This window comes from Citrus sinensis, chromosome 8 (genome assembly GCF_022201045.2).
Source record: "Citrus sinensis cultivar Valencia sweet orange chromosome 8, DVS_A1.0, whole genome shotgun sequence".
Lineage (NCBI taxonomy): Eukaryota > Viridiplantae > Streptophyta > Magnoliopsida > Sapindales > Rutaceae > Citrus > Citrus sinensis.
Window position 1 is genome coordinate 24,916,449 of NC_068563.1, and position 24,936 is coordinate 24,941,384.

At 32.1% G+C, this 24,936-nt stretch overlaps 4 protein-coding genes across 4 annotated transcripts; 2 read left to right on the forward strand and 2 right to left on the reverse strand.

The window, feature by feature from the left end:
• The first annotated feature begins 764 nt into the window (after window positions 1–764).
• On the forward strand, window positions 765–5,131 carry LOC102615447 (zinc finger protein WIP3). The gene is made up of 2 exons (XM_006487902.4): window positions 765–1,455; window positions 4,205–5,131. Exons 1-2 carry the CDS (start codon window positions 880–882, stop codon window positions 4,646–4,648), a joined length of 1,020 nt encoding a protein of 339 aa, XP_006487965.1. The 5' UTR covers window positions 765–879; the 3' UTR covers window positions 4,649–5,131.
• A 5,312-nt stretch (window positions 5,132–10,443) lies between these two features.
• On the forward strand, window positions 10,444–15,105 carry LOC102620309 (protein ADP-ribosyltransferase PARP3). The gene is given in 19 exon segments (XM_006487917.3): window positions 10,444–10,593; window positions 10,686–10,984; window positions 11,095–11,290; window positions 11,378–11,491; window positions 11,584–11,641; window positions 11,742–11,811; window positions 12,043–12,131; window positions 12,134–12,216; window positions 12,288–12,421; window positions 12,500–12,737; window positions 12,848–12,975; window positions 13,072–13,148; window positions 13,253–13,413; window positions 13,507–13,716; window positions 13,801–13,903; window positions 13,996–14,078; window positions 14,213–14,356; window positions 14,434–14,616; window positions 14,713–15,105. Coding segments are annotated over 19 exon segments (2,445 nt in total). The 5' UTR covers window positions 10,444–10,587; the 3' UTR covers window positions 14,782–15,105.
• Window positions 15,106–16,020: 915 nt separating this feature from the next.
• LOC102615752 (beta-1,6-galactosyltransferase GALT29A) lies at window positions 16,021–18,035 on the reverse strand. The gene has a single exon (XM_006487903.4). The coding sequence runs from the start codon at window positions 17,405–17,407 to the stop codon at window positions 16,223–16,225; it is 1,185 nt and encodes a 394-aa protein (XP_006487966.1). The 5' UTR covers window positions 17,408–18,035; the 3' UTR covers window positions 16,021–16,222.
• Window positions 18,036–24,074: 6,039 nt separating this feature from the next.
• LOC107178318 (cytochrome P450 89A2-like) lies at window positions 24,075–24,598 on the reverse strand. The gene has a single exon (XM_015533262.2). It carries the CDS (start codon window positions 24,587–24,589, stop codon window positions 24,128–24,130), a length of 462 nt encoding a protein of 153 aa, XP_015388748.2. The 5' UTR covers window positions 24,590–24,598; the 3' UTR covers window positions 24,075–24,127.
• Window positions 24,599–24,936: the final 338 nt, after the last annotated feature.

Below are 24,936 nucleotides of genomic sequence, written 5' to 3' on the forward strand. Positions count from 1 at the left end.
ATATTTGATGATTTTTACTAAACTTAGACTGATGAATTAATGTTGATCAGTCAAAAACCTGATGCAATAAAGATATTAATTTCAATTTTCATTTTAAATCCCAATTGAAACAAATTCTTCTTCTTCAACATTATGTACATATATATATTAGTCCAAAATTCCCTCAACTTCTCAGTTGAAATTATGTCAAAATGATGAATAAACCTACTTTAATATAATAATATTTATTTAGTAATGGATCTTTTAATCCGCAGCTTAAATTGAATTTAATTTTGTAGACCTCATTATGGAGCCGTAAGAATATAGTTTCACCTGTAAGCATAAGTTATTGTCTAATGGAAGTTAAACTACATTAAGCATATTTTATTATATTTAGTTAATTACATTTTTTATTATTTCCTTTTTCTCTCTTTTCTATCGTTTTCCAATTCTTTTAGGTATTGACCAAATGCTCTGTTCCCTTTTTCCCATTCCCCTAATGTCACCCTGTCAACATGTCAAAATATTTTATTAGAATTTTGTATATTAATACATATGAGTCAAATTTCATTAAAATTTTAAACCCAAACAAATTCTTTGAAATCTAATGATGTCTAAGTATAATAATACACATATAATAATAACACTATTCTAGGATTCTCTTCATTTGTGAGTCCCAACTTTTATGCGTGTCATTGTCTTAAACCCCACCACTAATTACTCTCTATCTCCATAGCCAAACAAATGCCGAAGGTAGAAAAGAAAGAGAGGAAAAAAATTCCTAAAAGACAAAAACCAAACCACCTTTAAGAAATCAACAACCTTAAGTGTGCAAGCACATATTAAGTCTTGAATATAAACCATCTCAAGATTGAAATTCAAGGGATTCTCTGAAGAGAGATGGGTTTAAGGAGCTACCATGTAGAAGATAACAATTTGTGCAGCTTTCAATCTCCAACTTTCATTGAATGGCTCAAACCATCTTCATCGTCATCTTCTTCTTCTTCTTATAGTTCATATGTGACTCAACAAGCTCAGTTGACAAATCCCATGATGACCATCTTAAAATTCCCACCTGTTTATCAGCAACAAAAGCAACAGCAGCAACCGGAGAATTTGGACGAGGGGGTTCGATGTTTGCCTCTTCTTAGTAGGTTTAAAGAGAAGAAAGCTTTGAAGGAAGAAGAAGAAGATATGCAAGTGCAGGAGACTAATCTTGGTGTTAAACAAGAAAAGATTGAAAAAGTTACTGTGGCCTTGCACATCGGATTGCCTAACACCGGAGATTCTGATGCTGAGAGTAAGGATTTTGATACTAAGCAAGAAGAAATGATCAGTAGGAAAAGCTTTCATGGATGCTCTTTGAACAAAGATTCTAGGTTTTGGATCCCAACTCCTGCACAGATCCTAGTCGGTCCGATGCAATTTGCTTGCTCCATATGTAGTAAGACCTTCAATAGGTACAATAACATGCAGGTTAGTTAAATTATTAATTCTCTTCTTGATTTCTAGAACCCTTGATTGCTTTTCATTTACTTACCAATATTCTTTTATCTTGTGGTGCATGATAAATTTTCTTGAGATGATATAGCCCTTCTTGTGTTTTTTGGATTTCTTTATAAATAAAATTACAATTCCGATAATTAAGGAAAATGTTCGACAAGTTAAGCTTATGTACTGTTAAATGTTAATGCATATATATTTTTCTTTAATCCTGTTTCATTGCTTCTTTGATTCATATATTCACTAAGTATGAACTATTTTCCTATTGAAGGCCAAGAGGCCGTGTGAAAGCCCCATAAGAAATCTAGATTAAATTTGACTTCTAAGTAAGAGATTAAACAAATATCAAAATGAAAGGATCCTAACATTTGAGTCTGATTTGTCCTAATGCTATGTATCACTTATCTATACGATGATGAATTTCATCCGCATACAAAATTACTTAATCACTATTTAATGAATGAATACTATATCAGTTGATAATCAAATTGACACTTAAAATTTTCGGATAACTAACATTATTCTATTGAAATATATATATCACAACGCTACAAATGGTTACCAAGCATAATTATAACAAAAATATGCAAGTAATAATCAAATATAATCTTTAAAATTAATAGTAGAAGAACATGTTTGTTGAGGTAAATTCTAAAGTTCATTATGCTAAAAAGAGAGGTTAGAAGGCTTTTGAGATTATAATTGCTTTAATTTCTAAGTGTTAACCTTTAACATGCCTCGAGATCATATAATAGTTTAAAGGCTTTCACGTTGAGAGTTGTATATTACAAAATTTCAAGATCATTCTAAAATTTGAGGCTAGTGGTGATTATATAAATAAAATTAAACAATATATAACATTAGCAAATGAAAGCACAGGGTTATGACACTTCGAAGCTCCTCTCTGATCTCTCTTTAGGATTTGAGCATCCTATCCTCTAATTTGTAAATATGATAACATTCCCTTTGCCTTTAGTAGTGTAAAGATTCGATAATTGGTAGTCTAAATCCCGTTTCTTTTGACAATCGTCCTTCATTGCCTCCCTTTAGGGTGAAAAGCTAATGAGGAAAGAAAGTAATTAAATTGGGCTTGGAGGAGAATTTAAAAGATTATACAAACGATAGTGAGGGAAGTTAGTAATAATGAATGAGGGCAATATAAGGCTCATTTGAAGTTTTACATATGACTTTGGATACTCTTTCTCCAATTAATAATTCTCAACTTTTTATTACTTTTATCATTGCTGCTCCACATCTTAAGAAAACCAAGCTTAATTAGTTGTCAGTTTTTGAATGATACATTAAACATTCTGAATTACTTTACCTCTTTGCCAAGTTATATATTCTCCGGAATATGCCCATCTTGTGTTTCATAACACTCTTAAATTATCATTTAATCTCATGAATAACATTTTATGAAGTATGAGTAATCCTTTTGTCAAATTCTAATGTTTGATTAAATTTTATTAATTAAAGAGTAGTGCTCCTTAAATTCTAGAGTTTGAGTTAAGGATTCAAATCCTCTCTTAATCTTTTTTTTTTTTAATTTTATAGAAGATTAATACACATGATATTTAAGTCTTTTAAGGGCTAGGATTTGATTTACTTTTTATTTTCGTTTTAAATACCAAAACTAATTATTTTGTGACCAACAGAAAATCCTAATACTAGTCAATGTTAACTCTATATCAATCATCTAACTCTCCACTTTCTTCCTCAGACCCCCCTTTTTTTTTCAAATTCTTTCAAAGTTCTCATCTTTCTTCTTCATACAGATAAACTCTCATAATCTATCACCCATGTCATTATCAGTTCTTTCTTTTTTGATTTAACTCCCGCTTCTCTTACTTTGTAGTTGGTTTCGATACTAAGAATTATCACAATTAGATTAAATTCGAAAGTAATAGATATTAGCTCTATGTAAATAAAGTTGTCTGTTTAATGAAGTTATTGTTTTGATTTTCTTTTAACTTTCTCCTCTCTTTTCTTCTAGTTCTCTGAAAGTATTATTGAAGATCTTTAAAAAAATTTCTGTACTCTATAGTTAATAACTTATAATCTAGATAAACTAGACGGCTATAATAATCCGAGAATGAGAAACGCGAGAATCAAAATCCCCAAAGATGAAAAAAAATAAAAAATATAACTAATGAAAAAAAAAAAAACTAAATGTTAGGTGAAGTCTTCGTTTTTAAGTTTTGGAAAAAAAATTGCAATTCCTAAAACACCGAAAGAAGTCGTAGGTTGAAATTAGATTTAACATCCGTTAGTTTTAGAGTTTTAGTTAGTCACAAAAATGTCTTTTTTGGTATTTAAAATGGGAAATAAAAAGTAAATCAAATCTTAATCCTTCAATCAGAGGGTAGTGCTTCAATCCTCTGGGTTTGAGCTAATCCCAGTCAATCAATATAGTTTTAAAATTTACCCACAAATTTCCTGTTGACTATTGTATGTTAACAACTGTTAAAATATACTTAATTCTCTTCTTTGTTTTTCATCTATTACATATAAGATTTGTTTGAATTTTAAGTTATATTATACAAAAAGAAAAAAAAAACTATTTTACTATAAGGACTACCGGAGTAATTCGCCCAAAACCAAAAGACTAAAAGGGATTTATAGGCAATTAGAATCTTTCCTTAACACAATGTTCATAGGAACTTGCTAAAAATATTTCTTTTTAACATAGAAATTTCAAATGCATGATTTTTTCTTATTACAGATGCATATGTGGGGGCACGGATCTGAATATAGAAAAGGACCAGATTCACTCAAAGGGACACAGCCAGCGGCAATGCTTAGGCTACCATGCTATTGTTGTGCTCAAGGCTGCAAGAACAACATCAATCATCCAAGAGCTAAGCCATTGAAAGACTTCAGGACACTTCAAACTCACTTCAAAAGAAAGCATGGTGCCAAGCCATTTATGTGCCGAAAATGCGGCAAGACATTTGCAGTGAAAGGAGATTGGAGAACCCATGAAAAGAATTGCGGCAAGTTGTGGTATTGTACTTGTGGTTCTGATTTCAAGCACAAGAGATCACTTAAGGACCATATTAGGTCATTTGGCAAAGGCCATTCTCCTCACCCATCCCTTGATGGATTTGAAGATGAGAAGGAGTGCGTCACCACTGGCTCCGAAGATGAAGTTGCTCGCAGCTGCTAGTTAATTTCTCAAGATTTCATAAGGTTTTAAAAGAGTTTTTTTTTTTTTTAACGAATTTCTTTTGTGTCGGCGATCATTAATTAGTAGCCAGGTCTCATCATCTAAGCTTGTGCTCAGTAACAAAACATTCTCAACAAAGGCGAATGAGGCAGCACAGGGAGCGATTTGCTACCGAGCACTTGCTGATCAATGAGCCACATAAAAAATAATCTAGTTTGCATGCTTAGTGAAAGAAGAATAAGAAGATTACCTCAAGTTTTGAAGTAGATGAATTTTCTTCTCCTAGCCCTAGTAACACAATTGTATTGTTGATTATAAAGCTTGTCTGTGTTACTTCTTCAACGGAGAAAATTTATCCGCTTCATTACTGACTGGTAATCTTCATATGTATCAGGATTGTGTTTTTATTACGTATAATTGTTTACGTGTGTATCTACCCTCTCTCCCTTAATATAACACAATATTGGTACCTTCTTACATTAATCAGTAGTTCATTTCTGTGTTCTATCTAATATCTTCTACTCTTATATACTAGAATGTCGTGTTTTTAATGTTGTTAATCATAAAAAAACAAATTGCTAAAGAGGTATAGTGTTGATGGAAACAAAGTAAAATTAGTGTCGTGGTAAATGGCATTGGTTTTACCTTATTTCTATCAGCACTGTACTAAATTTTTCTATCTAAAACATCATTGCTCATTCATTAATGATGATCTGTGGATCACACCATGTGACATTACTCGTCATAAAGCAACGCGTTTTGCTTTTAAAACCCTCTAAAAAGCCTCATACTGTTTGATAAATACCTCACATATAAAACCTATTAATCATTTCTCACCAGATCATGCGAGATTTTGACAACCCTCAGTGTCGCATGAAGATATTAGTGAAAAATCGTTAGAAATAATTAGAGTAAAGGCAGATTGTGGGGTTCCTCTTGCTCTTTTGGGATTTGGCTAAAATAATGAAATTAGTGCACACACGTTATGTCACAGAAAAGAAAAAGGAAAAAGTTAGATTATTTTGCTTTAATCAAATTAGATTAGAGATCATAGACTTTATTAAACCTATTCTGTAAAAATGCACCAACGTGTCTCTATTTTCAAAGGCATGGCAGGAAAGTTAGTGAGATTCCAACTTAGGCCAAACCAAATTGTCCAACTAATAGACTAACATCAACTAAAGAATGATTAACTATTAATTAACCTGAAAAAAAGGAGAATTCTGTAGTCTTATACACAGTGGACTTTGATGAAAGATCATGTGAATAATCAAATCTCAGAATAAATAAATAAACATAATCAAGTACCTTCAAATGAATAATAACCAAGAAAAGGTTACTTTTTGCATATGTGAAAAGAGGACTTTTTATTTTTCTCTCTCTCAAGAAAAGACACAAGAGTGTATGTATTTTCATCAGACTTGCAAAAGAGACCACGAGAGAAATAGGGAAATTGTTATTGTTAATTGATTTATTGGTAGGCTTGACCACCCAAAAAGTTGTAGGGAAAATGTGTGAAAAGTTCGATATTTTTTTGAAGATTTTGGGACCGCCACTATGCTTTGTCGGGAGAGAAAAATAGATAGCTAGGGCCATAGTGAAAAATAAAAACCAAATGGTTAAAAACCTGTTCAATTAGCCGCATTGTTCCTTGTTGCTAAACTGCATGCCCAATTTGTACCTTAATGATTGGGTATCAAACACTCGAGCATTAAGCTAACTCAGACGGCCAGAGGAAGCCACGCAATGGCTATCTTTTCAGTAAAGGGGTTTATCAATTATCATATATATATGCACGTTTTCACTCTTTTGTTAAAAATTAGGGATTTAAAACAATAGTTAGAAAAGTTTTGTGCTCATACCCGATATGGTAACAATATCATTTGCATATATTGGTTTACTTAATTATTACGATAGCAAAACGTCATGCATGCGTTCGGATCCCCATTGGACCGTTCAATCTCACACCAAGCACATCAACAAAGTGATATATCCAGATAAATAAGATTTTAATATGTGTTCATGATTTAATCCCAAAATTGGAATTTTACATGTCTATAGGTCATGATTTTATTGGATGCATGGAATAGAAAGTCTTGATTTTTAGCACAAAAACGGTCACAATTCTATTCATAGGTTTTACAAATTGAAATGCATATAATTTGTTAAGAGAATCAAGACTTATAAACTAGTCAAGATCTCCCTCACTAACATGCTGAATAATGTGGAATGTTAGTTTATCACACAGTATTGCTTAGGCAATTAGTTCCATAGAAAAGACTCTTTCCTTTGATATAAAAAATAAAGGTTGCATCAATTCGAAAACAAAAATTTTTTTTAAAAAAATTCTTCTTATAAAGCGACATTTAGCAATTTATAAAGAAAAATGATTTTTGAATATAATCAGGACAAAAAGTGTGACAAAATTTTTTGCCTTTATGTGAATTTTTTAATAAAATAAATTATTAAAATATTATCTTAAAAAGGGGGAAACCTATGGTGCAACTGTGGTACCGTGCCACGGTTGCATCCAGCCGTTGGATGCCAGTAGATCCCACCAATTCAAATGCATCCAACACTAATTTAAGGTAGCGTTTACTTTTTGGATTGAATTGGGAATCCTGGGGAGTGGGAATCCTAGGATTGGGAGTGTGGAGTGGGAGTGGGAGTAGGTTGTTTACTTACACTGGAATGGAAGCATGGAATGGAGATCAGAATCCAATTTATGTGTTTACTTTGTCTTGGATTGGGAGTAAATAGTTTCAAATTACAATTTTATCCTTATTTAAAGAATTATAATTTTTAATTACAAAACTAATAAAAAATATATTTAATGAATAATATTTATTTTATTATATTTGTAAATTTATTATAATTATTAATATTCTTAATTATGAACAATAAATTATTAATTGTAATTTTAATATAAAATGAAATGTTATTTTATTTTATTTAATATAATTATATTAAATTTATTATTATATAAAATAATAATATAATATTATTTAGTACAAATTAATATTTTCTTAGAATAAAGTATTTATTATTATTATTAAATAAATATAGTACTATTATTTTTAAAATAAATATAATAATATTATATTTATTAATTCTCTATTAATATAATAATATTATTTTAAAATAATTTAAACTTAGAATTAATGTAAATTATTATTTAGTTAAATATAATATTATTATTTAAATAAATATAATATTATTTATTTTATTTTATTAATTATAAAACATAAAATAAAAAAAGGGTAGAAATGGGAGAGGTGGGAGTGGATTTCCACTCCCACCTCCCCCAATGGGAGTCCCACTCCCACTCCCCACTCTAAAAATGGATGGGGCCCACGGAGTGGGACTCCCAATCCCTCCCCATTTTAAGTAAGTAAACGCTGGAGTGGGAGGAATCCACACTCCTCACTCCCACTCCAGCAAGTAAACACAATATAAGTGCATCCAACGGCTGAATGCAACTGTAGCACGATACCACAGTTGCACTGGAGTCTAATCCCTTAAAAAGTCACCCAAAAGAAAAAAAAAAACACTTTATCCCGTTTTATCCTCCTTTTGATCAAAGTGCCAACAAGACGAAACCAAAAAGCTTGTTATCTATTCATTCTCCCATCATTTATGGCTCGAAGCCCAAACCTCAAAACTATACAAAGACCAAACCCAACATAAAGACAAGCTACGCTGAAGTACCGAACCCCCCATAACATTGGATTGTGGATCGTGGGGGAAACAACCCAAATATGTGCCAGCTATAATGTAACCGTGCTTTTATACATTATCTTTTGTCTTTTTGTGATCCAATTATTGAATTCAATTCAAGAGTTACAAAGTTATTCCAACGGCATGGATGCGCTTATTTGGTTATTAACGATACAGTTCCTTCTGTTTACTACAAAAATAAGGAAAGATTAAGTTTCAAAATTTTGATACAGTAGACCATTAAAATATTTTATTATATGGGTCAAAGGCAATTTAGTAAATGAACATATTTATATGTTAAAAACAATGTATGGATGGATTATTTTAATTTACTAAAATACTCTCCACTCCCATTTACTTAAAATACCAACTGGATTATAATAATATTATCTTGTTTTTAGTGTAATACTAGATTGGACAAGGTTTTATAAAATTTTGACAATATTAAAATGAAAAATAAATAAATATTAAATAAATTCTTGGATAGTCATTTAAATTTCATTATAGAGTTTATAAATAATATTTTTAAAATAATAATTTTCTATATGTAAATTTGAAATTACGTAAAATTACTTATAGCTTATTACACGTATGAAGCTGATCAATTATTTATTTAATGTGAAAAAAATAAATTATATAATATTTATTCTATTACTTAAATTTAAAATTATAAAGAAAGAAAACTTAAATTTAAAATTGTAAAGAATGAATAATAACTTAAATTAATATATTATGGGAGAATACCTTTAAAAAAACATTAAAATTAACTAACTTCTTAGGCTTCTAATGTAACATTTTAATTTTTTGTTGTTAACATAAGCCAAAAATTTAGTTTTAAAAACTTATTCTAGGTTCTCCTTGGGGTTAAAAAAAATAAATCATGATCACATGATAATTTGGTAGCATAAGCTATATTATTTTTAGTTTACTTATTCATACCAAACACCTTATTAAGATTAAATTTTAGTAAAGTAAACCTAACCCACCGTCTTTAATTGCATTCAACAGATTCTAATTGATTAGATCTTATTATAGAAAGTAAGATATAACTCTCTTTTTTTATTACAATGGTAAAGAAGAAAACATAAACGCAATATATTTCTTTTGAGAAAAGTCAAGTGTTATTTTTATGAGATTTTGTGTTTAAGAAATTAATCTAATGTATGTAGTTAGAAGACTTTTTTTATGTTTTAGAAGAATTATATGTTTGATAATGAATAAATTAAGATTTAAAGTAGGACAAACTAATTTAAGAAGGAGATAGAGAGAATAAATTTTTTAGAATTTGAAAATTATTATATTTTAAAATTATTGTATTTTAATTGGGGCTTATTACATAAAATTATTAAAACTTATAGTTTTTATTATTTACATAAAATAATAGGGATTGCTCAAGAAAAAGCCAAATAGATTTTTTAAAATTTTGAAATTATTATATTTTAATTGGGACTTATTGCATAAAATTTTTAAAACTTATAATTTTTATTATTTACAAAAAATAATAGGAATTGTTAAAGAAAATATCAAATTTGCGTGTTTAGTACAACGGTTGCAAAGTAATTTTGTCCCCCAAATATATATCATTTCTCATTTCTTACACACACACACACACACAACTTATCATAATATTTCCATCCATCAAAACTTTTGAATCTATCAAATGAATGGTTCTTTTAACTTATATTAATTTAAAATTAATTTTTTATGAATAATTAAAGAATTTTAAGAGACTAATTTTGAGTCAATTGTTGCTTACATGTATAATAAAACTTGGCGGTTGCCATGACAAACCCATTTCTGATTTGCCCCATGTAGTATGAGTGTACACCCCAAGACACAGAATCATAACTCTGCCTCTTCAAGTTCCAGGTGTTGGCCTGGGGAAGCTATGAAGCTGCCAAGTTGCCAAACATTTGTGCATGCAAAATGTTAAGAGCAAACTAACAGTAGGGCACAGAATAAACGGTTATGTGTCACCACCTGTCAACGCTTTAGGCTGTTAAAAGCACCCATTTGGACACGTGTCATTCGAGTTCTATGCATGATAACACACGTCCAATTCTGCGGATGGCCACAATTTAGTCTTACGTGTCAATACATTATGCTGCCTGAATCTCTTAGCTTAAAATGTCTACGATGTAGCAGCGAAGAAACTCTCCAGTTTCATCGTTGTTAAAATTCTGTGTAGTAGTAAGTAATGGAGAGAAATTAAAGGCTGAAAGATGAAGGTTTGTTGTAATATTACTAATTCGTCTTCTTTTATGAGAAATAAGATTATCATAAAAGTAATATGAATTGCTTTGTTGATGTTAATGTTAAGGTTCATGAAACAAGGTCGCATGCTCATGCGTCTTCTGATGAAGAGAAAGTGATGACAAGGAAGCAGAAAGCAGAGAACAAAACACAAGAAGCTACAGAAACTCCTCCGAAGAAGACCAAGCAAGAAAATAATGGCAATGGCGGCCATGCTAATGGGAAACGTTCTGGTGATGTTACTGCTGAGTTTGAAGAATTTTGTAAATCAATCGAGGGCCAACTTTCTGCTGAACAAATGAGAGAAATTCTTGAACTCAATGGCCAAGATTCGTCTGGCTCAGATGTTGCTGTTGTCACTAAATGGTTAGTATATAAAGCTATGTGTGCTATAATGGTGTATGCATTAGGCCATTTTTAAGTTTATGAAGAATTTGATTCCATGTGTGAAATTCTTTTTGAATTAATTGGTACAGCCTAGACATGTTGTTTTATGGGCCGTTAGACAAATGTCCAGTATGCAATGGCAACTTGGAATTTGATGGTAAAAGATATTCATGCAAAGGAATGTACAGTGAGTGGTCTACTTGCACATTCAGAACAAAAGATCCACCTAGGAAGCAGGAACCAACAAAATTACCTGATTCTGTTCTTAATTCTCCTATTTCAGATGTAAGCTTCTGTATAGCGTCAATTTTACTACTGATAATAATTTCTTAGTAACTCTTATTTGAGCTCTGTTGTATCTTGCCACGGTAGTTGGCAAAGAGGTATCAAGACCCTAGTCACAGGCCACGCAGAGATGTAGGTGCTGCTGTCAAACCCTTCACAGGAATGACTATTTCGCTTATGGGTCGTCTTTCTCGTACACAAGTATGTACCAAGTCAAATGTTGTTCCTCTTAATGTTTAAGGTTAATATGATTTCCACGATACTAATTGCAAGTAATTTGACTATTGATGTAGCAATATTGGAGAACAACAATTGAAAAACATGGAGGGAAGGTTGCCGCCTCACCTATTGGTTGTTTGCTCCTCCTTTTTTAGGTCTTCAAACTATTTAGAGGACTCCATTTTCATTGCTGATCCTATTCTTGCTCTTAATGTCGTGATGAACTCCATAGGCTTGAATTGCTTGGTTGCTTCACCTGCTGAGAGAGAGCGCGGTGGCTCATCTAAATTAGTGGAAGCAATGTGAGTTCTAAAGTCAGTTAAAGAGCGTGTTATGTACAGTTCAGTCTTTTGAACTTCAAGTGCATAAAATGTCAAAGTGATGTATTAAATTTGCTTTCATACCCGAGCCGTGTTCTATTTCAAGTTGTAAAAGTTCGAATTCATGTATGGCAAAAAACAGTTTGTTTAGATCAATACGTGTAATTGTAACACAGGATATATTATTCAGTCCTGGATTGCAAATTCTTGTAGGGAAAGAGGCACACGTGTTGTTAGCGAAGGTTGGTTGATTGATAGCATAGAGAAACAGGAGGCACAGCCTCTAGAAGCCTATGACTTAGTACTGATCTTGCCCCGGACAGCAAAGGAATTCCCTGGGACAAAATGGATCCCAGTGAAGAGGCAATTGAATCTATGGCAGCAGAAGTAAGTGTTATTTCCCTCGTTCTTTGCAAGGAAACCATTTCCAAGTTCTGATTGAGTACTCTTTATTGCAGCTCAAATTATATGGAAAGAGAGGAGTCTATAAGGATACAAAATTGCAGGAGCAAGGTGGAAAGATCCTTGAGAAAGATGGGATTTTGTACAACTGTGCCTTCTCCCTATGTGATCAAGGGCGAGGGATGAATCTGTAATGTCACAAAACACTGCATTTCTAAATTTGCTTTGTTTTTGCTTTATGCTGAGTTTTGTGTATGATTAATGTCAGCTATTGCATCGTGCAACTGATCACAGTACCGGATAGCAACTTGCACCTTTATTACAAGAAAGGGAAAGTTGGTGATGATCCTAATGCTGAGGAGAGGCTTGAAGAATGGACAGGTGTGGATAATGCCATCAAGGAGTTTGTAAGGCTCTTTGAGGAGGTAACCGGCAATGAATTTGAGCCATGGGAAAGAGAAAAGAAATTCCAGAAAAAGCCGTTGAAGTTTTATCCAATTGACATGGTACAATCTCTTGGTCTTCTCAACCTGCCAAGAAATGAACTGTTTGTTTTGCGAAGGTATCGAACTTTTTTTAATTTTTTCAATTTTTATTTTTTGGTTTCACCTAACAGGATGATGGCGTTGAGGTGAGACATGGAGGACTTGGTATGAGACAACTTGGAGTTGCAGCAGCACATAGCAAACTTGATCCGGTGGTTGCTAATTTTATGAAGGTTCTCTGCAGTCAAGAGGTCTATAGGTGCAGTTCCTCCATCAAGAGTTCATTATTATCTATTTACGCTCGTCCATCTTTTTGGTAGTGAGTCCATAAATCTAATTTTGGTATCCTGCACAGATATGCTCTGATGGAAATGGGACTTGATGCTCCTGACTTGCCTATAGGAATGCTTTCTAATGTGCACTTGAACAGATGTAAGAACCTTTTGAATCTACTATCCCTGCTTCTTTTACCTTATTCTCTCTAGCTTTTGATTCATCCTCCCTTGAGTATTAATATGACATAAGCAATTCTTCAGGTGAAGAGGTTCTCCAACAATTCATTGAAGCAGTGAAATCAACAAAAGAAACAGGACAAAAAGCCGAGGCTATTTGGACAGATTTTAGCAATAGATGGTTTACTCTCATGCACTCGTTAAGGCCTTTCATCTTCAGGGACAATCAAGAAATTGCAGACCATGTAATGCTATTGGCAGACAGTATATCACTTCAGTATGAAGTAGGTTGTCCTTTTCTTTATAAATTACTTGATGCTACATTTTGAAACCTGCAGGCTGCATCTTCATTTGAGGCTGTTCGGGACATCACTGTGGCTTCTCATCTTATTGGAGATATGAGTGGTTCTACCCTTGATGATCCATTGTCTGATTGCTATGAGAAACTGGCTTGCTCCATTTCTGCACTGGAGAAAGATTCTGATGACTACAAGATGATTGTAAACTACCTAGAGAAGACTTACGAACCTGTCAAACTTGGAGACATTGTACGAATGACTCTATTGTACGCAATCTTGGTTAATCAGTGTTCCAACTATCTAGCAATCATGACAAGCTATTTTGTAATGCAGGAGTATGGAGTATCCGTTGATAACATTTTTGTCATTGAATCAAATGCTCAACCTTCTTTGGACGAAATAAAGAAGTTGCCTAACAAGGTCCTCTTGTGGTGTGGTGAGTTTGTGAATCTTGATTCAAGCTATCTCTAATTGTTATTACTTCAACAGATGGAATAAGTGTTCTGTCTTTTTGTTGAACCGTATTAGGTACCAGAAGCTCCAACCTTTTAAGACACCTGCAGAAAGGGTTCCTGCCTGCATCTTGCTCTCTTCCTGTGCCCGGCTATATGGTATGGCCATACATTACTATGAATTCTCTACCTAAGTATTTAACCTTTGTATTATTCTGAGATTGCTTTCTGTTTGTATTATTCTGAGATTGCTTTCTGTTTGTATTATTCTGAGATTGCTTTCTGTTTAACAGTTTGGCAGGGCTATTGTTTGTTCAGATGCAGCAGCCGAAGCTGCCAGGTATGGGTTCACAGCCGCAGACAGGCCAGAAGGATTCTTAGTTTTGGCTGTCGCTTCATTGGGAGATCAAGTAACTGAGCTTAAGAAACCACCAGAGGTAGGTTAAAGAAGTTGCAGACAGTTGTTCTTGACAATCATATAACCCTCATTAACCCATTTATTACCATGAGCCAGGATACCAAATCTTTGGAAGATAAGAAGCTTGGAGTGAAGGGATTAGGGAGAAAGAAAACAGATGAATCCGAGCACTTCTTCTGGAATGACGATATCAAAGTCCCTGGTGGTCGCTTGATTCCCTCTGAGCACAAAAATAGCCCTCTTGAGTACAATGAATATGCTGTTTATGATCCAAAACAGGTAATGCCATTGGTCTTAATATTATTATTTATTATTCACGGGAGCAGGTTAACAATTATCTTTCCACTGATTTGATAATCTCACGGTTTTTAACAGACAAGCATAAGGTTCTTGGTGGGAGTGAAATTTGAAGAGAGAGGAGTGGAGATGGAGCCAGCAGAATGAACAAAGCGAAATGGAAGTTATGGAGGTGGTGCTAGCAAAGAGGATGTAAGATGCTAGCAATGGGGATGTAAATATTTCTTTTGTTTTCTTCTTTTTGGGGACTTTTTGTAAGGGATTATGTGGAAAGGGACGGTGGCTTTTTTGGGTAAAAGCAAACTCCACAATAGGAGAGTTGTAAGTGGTGTTAACGGAGTTTGAATTTTGATGTATGTACGATGGAAAAACTCAACATCAATGTAATGGCTTCTTATTAAATCAATGAGAGTTGCTTCAAAATGAAAGACTTCTTAGCGATAATTCTATAGTAGAGGCCTGTTCGTGAAAGAGTCGAGAGTTTATACTTGGCGATAGTTGTAGAGTCATCAGCTGTTTCTATCAGTCAAGATCTTGACTTAGGCAATACAAACAGACGTTCACACAACAGAAATTTTTAATAGCCGACTCCAATCGACTTGGAGCAGTCAGCGGTAATTGTATGAAAGGGATCTGTCGGTGAACCTCCCTGAACGTTTTGTGTCCATAAGTGCCAAGAACACAAGAAACGTTTGCCAGATTTGAACTGAAAGAACTGTTCGTAAGCCTGCGCTGAAAGCGGCACAGTTTTCATTTACAATCTTGAGCTAGTTAGAGAATCAGATACCCAAGGAATGCTGAAATTGCATCTGTAGCTTCTTTTCGCTTTTTGCATACAGGATGATCGGATAATCCTTTCTTACTTGTTGAATTGTTGGAGTTTATGAAGTACATCACAATTAGGAAAGAATCCGGGGAATGGCAAATATCAAAGCAAACTTGGCTCATATTTGCGGGCTACGGGCCCTAAATGATCCTTTTCATCTGCAGAAAAAACCACATTTCCTGGCGCTTTTGCGTAAAATTGGTCAATGGGTATTAGTCATCGGCAAAGATAATGTTGAAGTGAAGTCCGTCAATGTTAATTTCAAACAAGAATATAGATTCCGGTCATAAAAGTAACACCCTTGAATCACTACAATAATAAAAGGAAAGAGAGCGCACAGAACCACTGGAGATATACCAGTAAGGTACCTGCATATTTCAATCATGAAATCAGATTCCTACAATGAACATGCCTGTGACACGCCAAAATCTACAGCTTAGTACACTTATCTGCATGACAAGCATTTGGGATGATCTATGCATGTTATTGCATTGAACGTGGAGATTTTTGACATAAACAATTTCATTTAAATGAATGAGAACAAGTAACACTAACATGGATCTAAGTAACAAATCTGCTTTGATTTTCATTTCGTGTTTACCCAAAACTACCTTCGATAGTATAGGGAAAGAATAAGAAACAGAGTTCTTTGACAATTGTCTTCCTTTGTCCGATTAGTGACATCCTACCGATACTATGACTCAACTCAAAAGAAACAAATTAACAATTTCCACAAAAGCAAGATATTGAATCGGCCAAAATTCAATGATGAACTACCACAGGAGGGATCTTGAACTTGTCTGAAATGAAAGGTACTGCCCGTTGATTTTTCACTAGATCATGATAGAACACATACTCAGCATTATAATCATGCAAGTGAAGCTCAGCCTTTTGGTTAGTATGATAATGATGCTTCGCGGCAGCAGACTTGCCGAAACCAAATATGCTAACTTTATCACAAATTCCCAAAGAAAGCATGACGGCTTGCATACCAGAGGAGTAATGAAACAGAGAGCCCTCGTGGGCAGATCCCCATTCCTCCAATGACTTCCCCGTCTCCTCCACAAACCCTTTCAATGAGTAATACTTCACAATTCTAGAACACAGCATATCAAATCTTGGATCCGTGATGAGCAAAGGCGCTTTGTGAGAGCCATTGCATCTCGTGTAATCCAAGAAATGCATCGGCTGACAAATATACATTATCATTGGAACGTTTTCTCCGTAAGGGTGACAAAAACACCCTTCCCTCCTAGCACAAAGATGCAAAATATTACTATTTACAAACGATAAACTAGTCTTCGACCCCACGTGTTGCTCAAATCTCTCAATCCTAGCATTGTTCAATCTTATTACCATCTCATGACTATCAATCAAGTCCCCATAGTTACTATTCAACAAAATCCCACTATTCCCCACGACAGCACAGGACTCATACTTCTTGTCCGAACCAATTAACCCATTGTGCTTATCAATACTATGCTTAACTAATCTAACCAAATCATTCATCACATCAGATTGAAACTTTTTCTTTCTAGCCCAATCATTCAAATTCCTTCTAAAATCAAGCCAATACCGATAAAACATCGGTGACCTGAGTGTCATCGAAATACCTGAAGAAGAAGAAGAAGACGACAATCTGGACCGGGCATCATGATGAAACCGCCGCCACGAGGCAAATGTACGGTGCCTCCCTGGGCTATCAAAGTTACCTTCCAATAGTCTCTCAATTTCCTGCTTAGATTTCTCTTCACCTAAATCAATAGCGGCAAGTTTAAGAAAAGTGGAGTTAAAAACCGGGGCTTGTTCTTCAACTATTACAATCTTGTTTTCAAGTTCCAGCGAGGCGAAAAACCCGCCGCCATGGACAGCGATTCGAAAGATCAATGTAACAGCCAAGATTGTGAGTAACAAAATGGTGAAGACGGGACGCAGGGGCCTTTTCATTTGGGAAAAAGAATCGAGAAAACGATTAATGGGTATTGCTAAAGATTGCCAAAGAATGCTTTTACCGATCTTGAAAGTGATTGTACCACGGATCCATCTTCAGCTTCAAGAATCTTTGGCATTAAATGAAGCACAAAGTACTACAAGAAAGTAAAGTAAGAGTTGCAAATGTGAGTGATATTGGGATGTGGGGTTTGCTCAAGAGATGGGAATTTCAATTTCATGGTAGGTACTGATGGCGAGTCTAATGAACACCAACACTAACAGCCGACATCGAAATTGAAAAAACCCTAACATCTAGAAAAGGGCCAAAAAAAAATGAAGATGAAGTACTGATATTTAGAGAAGAAGAATCATTCATCCATTCATATATAGATTCTCACTTTGATAATGGGGACCCATGTGATTTTTTTTTTTTTAATTTCCTTTCTACTTTTTCAATCCAACCCATTTTATATCATTGATCAAGGGTTGATCTGCAATGTGCATGTGCAACATGACTTCATCTGGCGTAGTGATTTTGAAGTGGGCGGCATCTTGTTTTTCAGATAAAATTAGGAATTAGATGCTTTTGTTCTAAAGTTTTATTCCCCAAAATACTTTTAAATTCAAAGTAAATTGTTGTAGATCAAGAGATAAAAATATACTCTCTATCGTTTTCAAAATTTGTTTCCACAACAAAATTCTGCCTGTATTTGATTATAACAACAAATCATATGGTTCGTATGCTCTGTTTAATTTAACTATGTTACGTGTTTATTTATTTAAACTATTTTTTTAATCTACTTTTGCCACTCGTTATTGTTGATTATTTTTATTTTATATGCGTCATTGATGTACATGTTCAGTAAAGTTAATTTGCCATTAAAGTTTTGATTCGCAACATTTTAATAAAAATATATCGTTAGATTTGCCGTAACCAGGGGAGGTTGGTGTAACAGCCAGCTGAAGCGAAGGCTGATGCGACGCAAATTTGTTAAATTTGATGATTCGGATAAAACCTGAAACTGCTCAGCTTCCAATTTCCAAATCCAATTTGTTTTCTTCTTGTTCTATTTTTCTGAAAGTGACTATTTGGAAATGTTTTATGATTTTCTGGTGAGTCTTCAATGGGCCCCGTCCATTAATAACTCTGGTTTGGTGATAATTGCAATAAAGGCATTTAATTTAATTTAATTTTTTTTTTCCTTAAAGAATATGAAACTTGGGGTTGGAGGACAAAGACAACGTCAACCTCAATGACTTGAGTCGCTGGACACTGAATTTCACATCCAAAACGACGGTGTCAACTTTAGAATTTCAAAATTCAAATGGCAATTCCCACTATTATTGGTTAACATTTCACAAGAAAGTATGAATAATCTTTTTCCTTTGGGAGCTCAACAAAAGTAAATAAAAAATTAACCAATAAAGTGTTGGCTCTACTGACAATAGAGTCTCCTTAAGTGGTTTGACTGGATTTGCTCCTTGGTTTGAGTCGTAGGGAAGTCGTCTTTGTTGAGAGAACTTGTGCCTCTCGGTTCGAGCGGAGACTTTTAGTTTGGGTTGTGGTACGAGCTTAAAGGTGCCTCCCACAGTTGGGGCCCTCCCCAAAATACCTCGTGGTCAAAACAAAAAAAAAAGTAAATAAAAAATTCATACTTTTTAAAAATCTAATTTCTTAACGTGTTGATTTTTTCAAGCAATAATAATACACTTTCAAATTATTTTCTAAAATTCATGTACGTCATGTGTTTGTTGCATGGCAAATTTTCAATAGATTGTTCTCACATCATTTGAAAGAAAAGTGTAACATTTCTCAGTATTGAATTTTTTTTTTTTTTTTGCCCTCCTTTCACTTTTTAGGTGTTTTTCGGAGCATATTAAAATTTATATTATTAAGACATGTTATTATTTTACCACCTAACTTTTTCTGACACATTACTTTACCACAAAAAAAAAATTTAATTATTTTTTACACTTAATTTTTTTTCATTTTACTACTAAACTATTAACTCTGTTAAGAAATTGTTGATGTCAAAAGTTTCAAGAATTTTAGTGTTAGCCAAAAGTATTATAATATTTTCAATTTTAATACTTTTATCAATTGATTATTTTAGATATATATATAAATAACCAATTGATAAAAGCATGATCTCTTTGTATAAAAATATTTTTTTTTTATTTTTTTTAGTTTGGAAGATTAAATTTTATTTACATAGGTTAGGAGTAAAAGTAAACTTTCACTATAAATTCTATTAAAATTTCTATTACTCTTAATAGTTTGGTAGTAAAATGATAAAAATAAAAACAATAGGTGAAAGAAAGAATAATTGTAAAAAACAATAGTAATAAAGTGATATGTCAACAAAATTTAGGTGGTAAAAAAAATAATACCCTTTATAAAAAAAAAAATCATTTGGTAGCTGAAAACTATTTTCTTATCTCTATAATGTCCGAGTTTCCATCATTGACATCTTAATTTCTAGCTAGGACAATTGATGAGCAAGAAAAACAGAGGCTGCTAATCCAAATTACACCATTTTATTAATTGCTAAACACATTAAATGATGTCTTCGAACATTTTAGCATTTATTGGTGCATATTGCATGTTAATTATGATTTAGACAAATTTAAATCATGCAACCAGATTCATATAATGCACATGCCAAAGCCATGCCGAGATCTAACTTACAATTTCACTTTTCTCTTGTTTGATGTCTTAGGATTTAATTGAGTACCTTTCAAGCAATTTAATTTAGCTTGTCAACCAAATTCGAATCCTAAGACAGTAAACAATTTTTTGAAAAAAAAAATTGATTTGAACTTTACCCACCCCTCTACTTTTTAAAATAAAATAAAAATTAAAAATAACAGTATATTGAAAATTATAATAAAACAAAAATTAAAAAAAAAGTCCTATCATTTGAGATAGAATCTGTTGAAAATTATTTATAAAGTGTCTTGTACGAAATTGTCAAAAATAGTATTGGATTTTTATATTTCCTTCAACTTTTTTGGGTTGAAATATGAGAAGTGTAAAATTGAAATTTTAAAGGAAATTATTTATTCACCAACTTTGTTTTGTCATATGTACATTTAACCACTACAAAATTTTGACATATTCTTTGGATCATCATTGCTTTTAAGCTTGTATCAATCAACTGCATTGACACTAAAAAATAACTATTTTACCCATAAATAAATTAAAAGATCATTTTATTCTATAAAATTTTGAAAAATAAAAATTATAATTGTAAAAATACCCCTAAATTTAATGAAATAAATAAATCTCAAATGCAGTATGTGAATTTTTTATAATTATAATTTCATTTAAAAATTATCATGTTAATTTTTTGTAATTATAATTATAGGGAAGTTTACAATAATTATAAGGAGCTTTTCTCTTCATGTTAATTTTTGTAAACTTCCCTATACTTAATTTAATTATAAAAATTAAATGAAATTGTTATTACAAAAAATTATAATTATAAAGGTGTTAATTTTTTATAATTATAGTTTCATTAAAAAATTATCATCTTAGATTTTGAGATTTATTTATTTTATTGAATTTAGGGGTATTCTTATAATTTTTTACTTTTTAAAATTTTGTAGAATAAAATAGTTTTTTAATTTATTTAGGGGTCAAATGGTTATTTTTAGTGTTAAAGTGGTTAATTAATATAAGTTTAGAAACAAATATGATGAAAAGAACATGTCAAAATTTTATGATACTTAAATATACTTATGACAAAATAAAAGTGGTGAAAAAATAATTTCTCAAATTTTAAATAACTTTCGAGGTAACTTAATAGTTTAATGCACAGCTTAGGGGAAAAAAAAATTGCTGAGTTGCCAAAGCCTAACTGCCAAAGTATTTGGTTACACCTTGGCAGTTAGGCTTTGGTAGCCCAACTGCCCCATATCAATAGCAAATTGGAACTAAGACATGATTTAAAATGGGTCTTGCAACACATTATAAGCATGATTTATAATGTGTATAGTAAACTTCAATTTACCCCTTATCTAGGATGATAGTCTTTAATTTATTTTTTAGAAATGTGAAGATATCAATTTGCTATCATTTAATGTTAAGAAGATTAGGGGAAAAAAAGGGTCATCAATGTGCCCAGTTTACCATCATCTTCTACATAAAAATGGGAAATTAATTGAAATTTTTATTTTTTTGAGAGAGAAATTAAATATTGCCATTCTATTTAGGGGGTGAATTAAAGTATACCCATCTTTTAAATCCTAAGAATATTGTATAATGCAAAAGCTTTAATTAATGAGAGAATCTTTTAGTGGGAGAAAGTTTGGATTGATGTTTATAATTAAACTAGGAAATACAACCGCACTTTGTGCGGTTTTAAAAAAAAAATTACTATTATCTTTTTTTTATTACTTTGTATTTGATGAAACTGATAAAAAATATGATTTTTTTAAAAAAAATGGCGCAACTTTATAACACTAATGTTATTTATGAAAGTTAATTATTTTTTTATTAACATTAAAAATATATATTAATGTGTATAGTTATTGTAGACAACGTTTTCATCAATAAAAATTATGTTCACACTAATCAACTCTCTATTTTTCTTTGTATTAACATACTCCCACATATTACAAAGTCTAACCCTTATCATCCAACTATCTTTATCATTGTTTAACTCACGAAGAAAAGAGTACTCCATGAAGCACACAATACTAAAAATTTAAATAAGTCAAAAAATAAAAACACAAGAACATTTCTAAAGAGGATGTTGGTTAAATAATTAAAAAAATCCAAACATAACAAATCTTAAATGCTTAATATTTATAGAGTTTGAAAAAGCCAAAAGACACTAAATAAAAGGTTGCATAATTAAATATGAGATTATGACATTAAAATTAGGTCATAGTGGCATTGGTGAGGGAAGATGAAGGAACTTTCCTTCCTATATTAATTAGTTGATTAATTTTAAACTACTAAAGTTTAGTTGTTGGTTTAATAAAATAAATGAATGTTTCAAAACTTATAATTAATTTATTATTTATGGTTACATATTGTTGAATTTAAATAGAAAGAGGAAGAGACATGTAATCTTTTGCAATCTATTAATTATTTTCTATTTTTAATATTTTGTAATGTAATTATTTTTTAATCTCAACCAATATATTAGATAATAAAGAATATAAAAATATGAGAAATAATAATGCCACAAATCTTAACTACTTAATATTTATAGAGTTTGAAGAAGCCAAAGGTACTAAACAAAAGGTTGCATAATTAAAAATGAGATTATAGCATTAAAATTAGACCCTAATGGCATTGTTGAGGGAAGATGAAGGAACATTCCTTCCTATATTAATTAATTGATATATTTAAGCCACTAAAATTTAATTGTTGGCATAATAAAATAAATAAATGTTTCAAAATTTATAATTAATTATTATTAATGGTTACATATTATTGAATTTAAATAGAAAGAGGAAGAGACATGTAATATTTTATAATCTAATAATTATTTTCTATTTTAATATTTTGTAATGTAATTATTTTTTAATTTCAACTAATTTATTAGATAATAGAAAATATGAAATGATGAGAAATGGTGATGTCACATCACCTCTTGTAGTCCCAACTTTATATATATACTAGGAAATAGAATCGCGCTTCGCGCAGTTTAAAAGACAAATTCCGCATAAATAATTTTAATATGATTTTAATCAAATTATTCTTTCATCAAATTTAACTACCCTCTATTTTTTTAATAATTTACTTATAATACTTCTTTCTCTCTCTCTCAATAATAATGATATAAAAAGTAGTATAACATTATTTGAAGAAGGTGAAGTCACTTCTCAATATTGAAAAGAAAGAATAATAATCTTGTTCAAAGAATAAGAATCTCGTTTTTAAGAGCCTTTTAGAACTCTTAAAGCAGTACCAAAAGTTCGAATGAAAGTGTCATCCTCTCTCTTCAATATTAAACAATGAGAAGTGTTGTTTCCTTTGAAAAACCTTAGTTGGAGCCTTTAAGATAATATTATATTGTTATTTTTTTAAATCTCATTATTATAAAACAGAAATAAGTGCTATAATTGCTATTGTCTTGATGGAAGAAATTTATTTTTTATTTGAAGAGTTTTTTGAAAGAGTGTTTACTTTTTCACTCTTCTATTTTCCACATAAATAAATAAATAAGCATTTAAAAAAAATAAAATCATTAGAGTAATACTCTTATTAATGTGACTCTTCAAATAAGAAGATTTAAGATGTTTTGTTCTAACTCAAATATTTTACCACTAAAACCACTTGTTCGGTGCTGAGTGTGTGTCCAAGAGTAAAGCTACCATTCTTTCCCAAGTTGAAATTACACCGTGATTTTCTCCAATTGTATTTTCCCAACTTTATTTGACCTGAAGAGTGAAAAATTTCTTCCCAATGGGGGAGCTCGAAAACATTAAGATTCGCAAAATCTATGAGCAACTTGTCCTAATAATCATATGGCCCGTCATTAATTACATTGGGTTTCATTTTTCTTTCGATAGTCGTGTAATGATAATACGCAGGACACTTGGGAAAGAGCGGCACACAAGTTTGTGAATTCACGCACTCATGCTCTCTTGAGTCTTGTCATTCAATGTTTGACTTCTTAAAGCACCAACGTCAGTCAAGTCCCAGAAAGAAGAGCCTGCAATGGATTCTTAATTTTTAAATGCGTAATAATACTAATAATAATAAGGTGAGTTATGTTCTTATCTAATTCTAGGAGAAAGAAGAGCCTGCAATGGATTCTTCATCACAACGGTAAACTCTTGCTTCTCAGTCAAATCAACCTCATCACCATCCACAGCCTTCCACTTAAAATTCCAAACCAAATTAGCCACAAAATACTCCAAATGCAGCATAGCCAAACCGAAACCGGGGCAGATTCTCCTGCCAGTTCCAAATGGCATCATCTTAATTTCCCTACTCCCCGTTATGTCAAAATCTTGATCATGATCATTCAAAAACCTCTCGGGCTTAAATCCCATTGGATCCTCCCAAACTTTCGGATCCCAACCCATGTTGCCCACCATGAAATTCACACTCCCGTCCTTTGGTATCACATACTTATCATCAAGCACGAAATCCTCTGTCACAGCATGTGGCAACACGAAATGCCATGGCGGGTGCCTCCTCAGTCCCTCTAAAATCACTGCTTTCAGATACGGCATCTTCTGCAACTCCTCTGATTTCCGTATAAACCTTCTCTTGAACGTGCGGGTGCTTCACCAGATTGCCATTCGATGTTTGACTTTTTCAAACTCTATATTTTTTAATGTTCGGTTTTTTTTATTAGAATAATTTGCATGAGCAGTATCATTACTTATTATATAGTAATGGCATTTCTAAAGAGGATGTTGGTTAAATAATATAAAAAAAGCATAAGAAATCTTAAATACTTAATGTTTATAGAGTTTGAAGAAGCCAAAAGACACTAAAAAAAAGGTTGCATAATTAAATATGAGATTATCGCATTAAAATTAGGCCCTAGTGGCATTGGTGAGAGAAGATGAAGGAA